The sequence below is a fragment of the Propithecus coquereli genome, unplaced genomic scaffold (assembly GCF_000956105.1).
Source record: "Propithecus coquereli isolate 6110/MARCELLA unplaced genomic scaffold, Pcoq_1.0 Scaffold277, whole genome shotgun sequence".
Lineage (NCBI taxonomy): Eukaryota > Metazoa > Chordata > Mammalia > Primates > Indriidae > Propithecus > Propithecus coquereli.
This window is the reverse complement of record NW_012148363.1, coordinates 1,914,012-1,923,247: the sequence shown is the minus strand read 5'-3', so window position 1 is coordinate 1,923,247 and position 9,236 is coordinate 1,914,012. Positions and strand designations below refer to the sequence as shown.

Here is a 9,236-nt window from a genome sequence, read left to right as displayed (position 1 = left end):
ATTCCTAATTATATGTAAATTTTTTAAGGACCAATGAGTAATTTGAACATCTATTTTTAACTTTCTTCCCCAAAATTTTTATTTTGAGGAAAAAAAAATCTAAACTTGCATAAAAATTGAAAGAATATTACAACAAACACAAACTTTTAAACTTTTCACATTGGTATACATCTTAAACATAAAAGTAATATAGGCTTATTTAGAAAGTTTAAAAAGCTAAGTGTTAAAAGGAAAAAATAGTTTCCCTACCCAAAATTTATGTTGTTAATATAAAAACTTTTCTTTCCAAAAGAACCTTCCAAGGTTATTTTATGTGAAGTTCTGTTTCATTTTTCTATGCATAGCATTTAGAGATATATTATTAATTTGGGGCTTTTCTTCCAGGTCCCTTCTATGCATAATTTTATTTTAAACATAATTGCAAATATGCTGCCTAAATAATTTGCATCCTGTTTTGTTCCATTGATATAACAGTTTTATAAACATCATGTTTTAATATTGTTGTAGTAATCCATCAAATGGATGTACCATAATTTAAGGAACCATTTTGCTATCTCTGGACAAATAAGTTGTTTCTCATTTTCTTCTACTAAAAGTGATGCTGCAGTAACTATCTTTTATGTTTAGGAGTGGTGGTTACAAGCACAGCTTTTACATTCAGATGACCTAGACTGTAATCCTCACTTCACTGCTGACAAACCGTGTCTGGGCATTGCTATGTCACTTCTCTGGCACAGTTTATTAACTTGTAAAATGAGAAAAACGATAGTCATATGTCATAGCTCAGTGTGGACATTAAGAGGTAATACACTTGAAATACTTAGCAAAATACCTGGCACATAGTAAGCTATGATTATTATATATGAAGTCTTACTATATTTAAGATTATTACTTACCTAGGTTCCCAGAAGTAGAATTGCTGGATCAAAGATGATGACCATTTTAAAAACCTTTTGATTTCTAAAAAAAGCTATATCAATATATACCTACCAAGACTTATGTGACATTTTATTGCGTCATTGCTATAAATATTTTTGAGTCAATTATTTTAGGGGAAAAATTTTTAATGACAGGAAGATTAAGTCACCACATATGGCTAAAATGTTTAAATTCTGTGATCACTGGTTTTGACTATATTTTTGCAGTTTGTTGCAACATTTTTGATTTTATAAATTAATAACACTTTATTTCCTTTAAGCATTACTGAATTCTATGTATCATTTCTAAAATTTTTATGTTTCTAATAAATGTACGATTGCATCTTTTTGTCTAACATATAACAAAATTTAAAACTATTATTTGGAAGTATTTAATATTATACCAAACAGTTAAAACATACACTTACTGTAAGTACCGCAGCAATCTTCTTGGCTACAGATGGGGTAATTTGAAAGGCATGGGAAACCTGCCAACCTTCCATATCAAAGATAGCCTTGATTCCATTCCGTTGAGTTTCTACCTCCTGTACAATAAGCTCGGATGTGATTAGACTTACACGAAATACATCATAAGCTGTAAAAACTTTTGGGTCCCAGTGTGCTAAAAAAAATAAAAGCATATCATATCTCAGCATTGTGTAAAGACTCAGAGAGATTTAAAAGGGAAACAAATTCTTTTTAGACTTAAAGGATCAGTGGAAATAAAAACATGTACAAAGATTATGAATTGAATAATAGATCAAGTTGGGGTCCAAGAACATGGGCCTGCTTCTCCCTCCTTCCTTAAATCCCTAGCAGAAAACAGATTTTTAAGAGTGTGGGGGAAACAAGAATAGATGCAGGCTGGATGTTATTGCAAAAGGAAATGACAACCTCACCTACGGGAGAGGGCTGTGGCTAAAGATGAGAATGCTGCTGGGTATGCTCCAAGTTCAGAGATGTTGGAAATGGGAAAAGCGAAGGCCTGGATTATGAGGAGCAATTAGGGCACGATAGTAACCAAAGAGGTTGCTAAGGGAAATGCCTGAGGAGCAGACAGACAGGTTGATCCTCTGACGATAAGAAGCACATGGCAGAGTCATGTCCCTACAGGCTAGACCAGTAAATGTGGGCTTGGGACAAAACAGCCAGGGAAGGACCTAGGTAGCTGTCCACACCCAAGGAAAACAGGGAATACCTGCACTAGGAGAGGAATTACAATCTAGTCCACACATCTCACCCCTCCCCTGCATCCCTGGGACAAGCCATGGCATACAGAAATGATAGTAATGGACAGGCAAGCAGGTTAGGTAATCATAAAAAAAAAAAAAAAAGGAAAAATCCATTCGTTAAAAATTAGAATATTAAACACACTCGTGTGTGCACACACAAAGAACAGAAGAACCAAACTCAATAGACGAAGACATCAAAGCTCAAGCAAACAATTACGAAAGCAGAAGACATCAAAAGAAGCATAATAGAAGCTGGGCTTCGTGGTGCACACCTGTAATCCCAGCTACCTGGGTGGGAGGATTGCTCCAGCCCAGGAGTCTGAGTACAGCCTAGTCAACATAGACAACCTCCCACTCCCCCAACTCTCATCTCTAAAAAAAAACTTTTTTAAAGAAACGTAACAGTCTCAGAAAGGGGAAAAAGGATAGTGTAGGCTATTATTATAAGAACAGGCTATTATTTAAAAGAATCAGTTGAGATCTTGGGAATAAAAAGGTAATTCAAAAAAAAAAGAAAGAAAAGAAAACTCAGTTGATGGGACAAATGATGGAAAAGACACAGCCAATAAGTAAACGGTGGTTTGGAAGATCAAGTTGAGGGATTCTCTCAAACTTGGCACAAAAAAGCCAAGAGTTGATATATATATGAATAACAAGTTAAGAGACATATGCAGCTAAATCCAGAAGTTTCTACAAGAGTTTCAACTAACAAGAGTTCTAGCAGGCAATGACAGAGAGGAATAGTAACAGTAGAGAAAAATTTTCCAGTATAACAGTGGGTCTCAAAAGGCTTATAAAAGGAAGGCTCTGTAAGTCTTCAGACTGAAAGGTCCATGAAATGCCTAACAGGATGAATGAAAAAGAGAAAAAAAAGATTCATAACTAAGTAATGGTGAAATTTCAAAAAAAAAGTGTCTGGGATGGGCAACTGGATACAATAGTGGGACCATTTATTGAGATAGAAGTGTTTGGGGTGGAAAAGATCGTAAATAAGGTTGAACATGTAAAAATGGTGACTGTTGAGATGTCCAGTTCAATGTGGCTGGAATAGGAGCTCATCATATGGATCTGGGTCCCCGAAGAGACCCAGGAGTTGAAAATCTGGGGGTTGTTCAGGCTTACAGGACAATCTGTGACAGGGATATTGTCTTAGATCTATGTTTTTCTCTACTGTAGTGAAGAAGAGAAAGTAGCATAAGAAGAGAAGGCTGAGGCCAATGTCCTAAGGAATTTCAGAATTTAAAGTGTGAGTACAAGAGGTGATGCCAACAAAAGAGATTATGAAGGAGCAGCCAGTTAAGTCAGATGAAAACACCAGCAGAATGTGGCATCAGAGAAGCCAAGGGAAAAGGATAGTTCCAGAAAGAGGAAGTGGCCTACTGTGTTGAGAGGTTAAGCAAAATGGGATTAAACATGTCCATTAGATTTAGTGAAAAAGTCACTGATGGGCCGGGGGCAGTGGCTCATACCTGTAATCCTAGCACTCTAAGAGGCAGAGGTGGGAGGATCACTTGAGCTCAGGAGTTTGAGACCAGCCTGAGCAAGAACGAGACCCCATCTCTACTAAAAATAGAAAAAATTAGCCGGGCGTGGTGTCACGCGCCTATAGACCCAGCTACTCAGGAGGCTGAGGCAGGAGGATCGCTTGAGCCCAGAAGTTTGAGGTTGCTGTGAGCTAGGCTGATACCACAACACTCTAGCCCGGGCAACACAGTGAGACTCTGTCTCAAAAAAAAAAAAATAAAAAGTCACTGATGATTGGTTAAGGTTATTTCAGCAGGATTGGGAGTAACACCAGACCAGGGAGGGCTGAGGAGGAACTGTGGGAAAATGTGGATAAGGAACTAACTAATGGAGTTTGGCTGAGAATAAGAGGAGAGGGGAGATGGTTAGAGTGGAGGTTGGAGGGTTTTGTGTGATGGAGGAGGAATTTTTGTTTTGTTTTGGATGGCTGACCCTAACCCGATTTAAATATTTATTGGTAGCAAGTACTAGTAAGGAAAAAGTTGAAAATCTAGAAAGAGAAAGGATAATCAGAAGTGTTCCTAAGAAGGAACCAAGGATGGATTGCCCTTGCTTTTTAAAAGCCTCGGATTCCTGGTAGGAATTAAGTAATGAACCCACGGATAACCCAGCTCAAAATTACTATACTATCTTCAGACATTTGGCCAAATGCTACAATTAGGAAAAATATGAGCAGAACAAATGAAATCTGCAGATCAGAAAATAGTTACTGACCTCAATTTCCTAGATGATCAACACGATTGTCTAACCTGCACTATCCAATAGGGTAGCCATTGGCCATGTGTGGCTATTCAAATTCAAATTAAAATTGAGTTTCCTAGTTGCAGCAGCCACATTTCAAGTGCTCAATAGCCACATGTGGCTGGTAGCTGCCGTAGAACAGTTTCATCATCATATAAAGTTCTATTGGATGGTGCTGGCTAGACTTTAAGCTCCGTTGAGGCAAAAAAAAAAAAATCTTAAAATTTTAATTCCTTCTCCAGCATACACCTAACATTTACTGAGTGCTTATTATATACCAGGTAATGTTCTTTGTTATATTTCAGATAAATAGGTAGACAGATGATACATAGATTTAATGCTCACAGCAACCCTATGCAATAGGTTTTTACTGTGCCCATTTTGCAGATGAGAAAATGGGAGTTACAACTACATAGCTTTCTACACAGCTAGAATGTAGCAAGGCTGAGATTCCTACCCAGGCCACATGCCTCAGAACCTGTTATTCATAAGAATTAAACCATAGTCAAACCTTAATATTCACTGTTAAATTTTATTTTTGCTGTTGTAGTAGAGTAGTGGGTCTCAAAAGGCATACAATTATATCCTCTGGCATGTAGGCTGATAAAAGCTAAAACTTAGCTTCACCTTGGGTTGCCCTGCTGGTATGGAGGAAGAGGCTCTGTACATTTTATCATTGCTTTTACTGCACAGAGATGGTATCAGGGGAAGCTGGTTACACTATGGTTCTACCTAAAAGCTCTACCACAGATTTCCTTGTTAGCTCCTCCCATTAAGTCAATTAAATTTTGAAAATTTATAAATCTTTATCTTATCATTTCATTGTACTCATAAAATTCTTCTGAGAAGCTGGGCATGGTCATGCCCCAAATCCTAGCACTTTGGGAGGCCAAGGCAGGAGGACTGCTTGAAGCCAGGAGTTCGAGACTAGCCTGAGCAAGAGTGAGACCCATTCTGTACAAAAATAGAAAAATTAGCTGGGCATGGTGGCAGCTACTTGGGAGGCTGAGGCAGGATGATGGCCTGGGAGTTTGGGGTTGCAGTGAGTTATAAGGACTCCACTGCACTCTAGCCTGGGCAACAGGGTGAGACATTGTCTCAAAAAAAAAAAAAAAATCTGAGTTTCTCTTTTTCATCCTGGACTAACCTAATACACAGATTTGCTGCATACCTTTCTGTTCTGAGCATCACTAAACTACATGTTTTCTTGATTTTCAAATCTCTTTGAATCAAACAATACACTTAGAAATTAATATACTACAAAACACCCAGGCTATGGAATGTTCAGCAAAATTGTTACAAAACAGATTAAGCAAGTACCGAGATAACTACTGGGTGGGGGAAGTGCCTCAGCACTTTCTTGCCTTGAAATAGCTGGCTTAGACCAGCCCTGATTGTTTTAGAACTGCTTTGGCTGTCCTATAGTGCCCTTTAGCTAATTGCAACACTAAAATCCCCACCTACTGAAAAGTTGTAATATCATTAACATAACATGGGTTGCATGACAGCATATGATGATGGTAGTGATTTGCTTCACTGTGAACAAGCCGAGATAACAATGTAAACATTACTCATTGGGAAGGGATTTAAAGCAAGACCACAGGGTGGGCAAATGCACATTTTGCAAGCAAGAAAGAAATCCCTCTGCTGTCCAGGACCAAGTGCCCCGTAAGTAACCTCTAGTAAACTCGTCTAATTTGCCAAAAAAAAAAAAAAAAAGACCCAGGCTGGACAAGAGGCCTACTGGTTCAATGTTAAGGTATTTATGATCAGAGTACCACATTTGCTTTTTCACTATCAAGGTGTCATTTTTACTTCTTCACCTGCCCCAGTTATTAATAGTTTATAAACAAACTAGGAAAAAAAAAAAAAAATCTAGCCAGGCACTGTAGAGCAAAGACATTTGCAGAAAGAATCAGCTGCAGGTCTCAGTTTTATGTTTCTCAGACCCCTGAGTAGAGTTGCCAGATAATATATAGAACACCCAGTTTAAAGATGAATTTCAGATAAGCAGGATTTAATTTTGTAACATAAGTATGCTTCATACATACTAAAAAAATTATTTGCTGTTTATCTGCAATTCAAATGTAACTGGGCACCCTATATTTTTATAATATATAGGTTATTAGCTAAAAGTCCTTTCTTAAGTCTGGTGTGCCTATCCCCAAGGAATCAAAGAACTTCATTGCTAGGAGCTCATTCAAGTTCTTTTGACACTGGTGGACAATAAAAGAACAGAAAGGACATTATGATGTCTGTTTATAAGATGATGACTTTATGATTAACCCAATTTTATTTGACACATAAGCTAGGGCAAAAAAAAAAAAAAACAAGTCATTTTACTCAATCTTCTGATATCCTTTTTAAAATTAAGTACAGTATCTTCTTGCAAGATAGCAAGCCATTGAGTTGTAGTTAGGTAACTTAGCTGTAAGTAGGCAAGAAGTGCAAATATGTAAGTATTTTCATCTTTAAAGATGTAGAAATTTCTGTAAGGCTATAATTCACAAGATTCTGCTCCTGCAATGTTCATTATCTTTGTCCTTTCAACTAGGCCGTGAGAGGTGCTGGGAGTACTGTGTCTTTCTCCTTTATCTGACATTTTTAATCACACAGAGGTCTAAGGAAGGGCAGACGATACAGGTCACCGACGGCTATGGTGTGAATGTTTGTGCCCCTCAAAATCCATATGCTGAAGTTCTAACTCCCAAGGTCATATTATTAAGAGGTAGTGTCTTTCGGGGGTGACTGGGTCATGAGGGTGGAGCCCTCATGAAGGGGATTAGTGCCCTGATAAAAGAAACCTGAGAGGGACCTCTGGCCCTTCCAGCATGTGAGGTTAGAGTGAGAAGGCTTCGTCTAGGAACCAGGAAACAGACTCCACCAGACACCAAATCTGCCAGCACCTTGAGCTTGGACTTTCCAGCCTCCAGAACTATCAGAAATAAAATTCTGTTTTTATAAGCCACCCAGTGTATGGCATTTTGTTACAGCAGCCCGAATGGACTGACACCACCCTACAAGAAATCCCAGGGACACCTAATAGTGAAAAGGGGAAGCAGTGAACAGAAAGAGGAGCTAATGGAACAGTGTCTGCAAGAACTGCCAGGGTGCTGCCTTCCCATGGCACCCTCCTCCACCTGGGGGAATGAGCCCCTTGCTCCTCAGCCTGGGGCATAATTGAACTAGTCATTCATTCACTCATGCCACAGATATTTAATGAGGACCTACCATGTACCAGGCTTGGGAGACATCAGTGAACAGAGCAGACAAAATCTATAATCTCATGGAGCTTACATTATTATAGCTCAGGATTCTTTTATTTGTATTTCCTACGAAGCATTTTTGAAACACTTTTTCTTGATCTTTTTTACCTTCTCCCACTTCTTCTCTATTTTCCTTTTCTCTTATTTTATACAGTTGATTGTGTGGTAGAATGGAAGTAGGATTGTCACCGGTTTCTGTTAATTTTCTCCTAACTGCCAAAGCTTTTATTATATTTGGGAGACAGTAAGACCCAAATTAAAACTAAATTCTTAAAGATGGACTCATTGAAGCTTTCCATGTGGCAGTCAAGAAAAAATAGAAGGAGGGAAGGAGGAGTAGGAAAAGAAAGAAAATAAGAAGGGAGTGAGGGAAGATGAACGGGAGAGAAGGGGAGGGGAGGGGAGGGGAGAAAAAGAGCCATGTCTGACTTACCGATTCTGTAAATAAGAACTTTGCTGCCGGTGGGGTCCCTGGATCTCAGGACTCCATGGTAGCCGGCCTTCAGAAGGCCAAGAACACTTCTAGGGTGTAGATCTGCACTTATTTCTGGGCATTCTGCTCTCCATTTATAATAGTTTTTTAGTAACTGAAAAATAAAATTAAAATGGTCTACAAATAGCATACATGGTAAGCATTTTGTAAAAATGGTAGGAAAGCTTTGGTATTGTGTATGAATCTTGCATTTATTATGCCAGGATTTTTATCTGGTGTATCTTTTTAGCTGTAGAAACCAAAAGTTCCCTTCATTAAGGATCTGAGGTGATAGGAGTTAATCACAAATTCAAAGTTGAGTAATCTTCATTCGCCACCTATGATAGATAGTCTCCAAAAACAGCCACCAACAATTCCTCCCCTTCTGGTATACACATGCCATTCTTCTCATCGAGAGGGGGAATGTATTATTTGATTCCCTCCCCTTGAATCTGAGCTGGCCTTACACCTTGCTTTGACTAATAGAATGTGGCAGAAATGACACTGTGCCAGGCTTTCAGAAGCCTGGTACCTTCTGATTTTGCTTTTTGGGATCCAGACACTATGTAAGATTACTGAATGATAACGATTCATGTGGAGAGAGGCCCTGGAGGTTGAGAGGCCATCCTGGGTAGTCTGAGTTCAACCAAGTTCCCATCTGATGCCATTTGAGGCAGAGATGAACCACACCCACTGAGCCCTGCCTAAACTTGAGATTCACAAACAAATTGTGTTTTAAGCCACTAAGTCTTGGAGTGATTTGTTACTCAGCAATAAATAACTGAAACACCACCTTTAAGCTTTTTTGAAATAAGGAAGAATAGAAATCAATCAAATGAATTATGAGAGCCTCTGGAACAGCATACTGGATATTAGATCTTGGAAAAATATGGTTTGAAGGAATCTCATTTTCTTTTTCTCCAAAAGCACTACCAGAACTGGTTAATCAACACACATAAAAAAAATACAAATATTGCCAGCATACTGGAAAAAATACTAAAGCAAATTCTGCATTAAAAATTATATTCTAGGCCGGGCGCGGTGGCTCACGCCTGTAATCCTAGCACTCTGGGAGGCCGAGGCG

General features: G+C 38.6%; 1 protein-coding gene across 1 annotated transcript in view; it reads right to left on the bottom strand.

The window, feature by feature from the left end:
- TTPA (tocopherol (alpha) transfer protein) overlaps positions 1-9,236 on the bottom strand; it is a 30,881-nt gene that overhangs the window by 16,008 nt on the left and 5,637 nt on the right. The window contains exons 2-3 of the mRNA XM_012647906.1: positions 8,114-8,267; positions 1,346-1,539 (exon numbers count right to left, since the gene is read on the bottom strand). Of these exons, the coding sequence (XP_012503360.1) occupies positions 1,346-1,539; positions 8,114-8,267 (348 nt within the window). The remainder of the gene's footprint in view (positions 1-1,345; positions 1,540-8,113; positions 8,268-9,236) is intronic.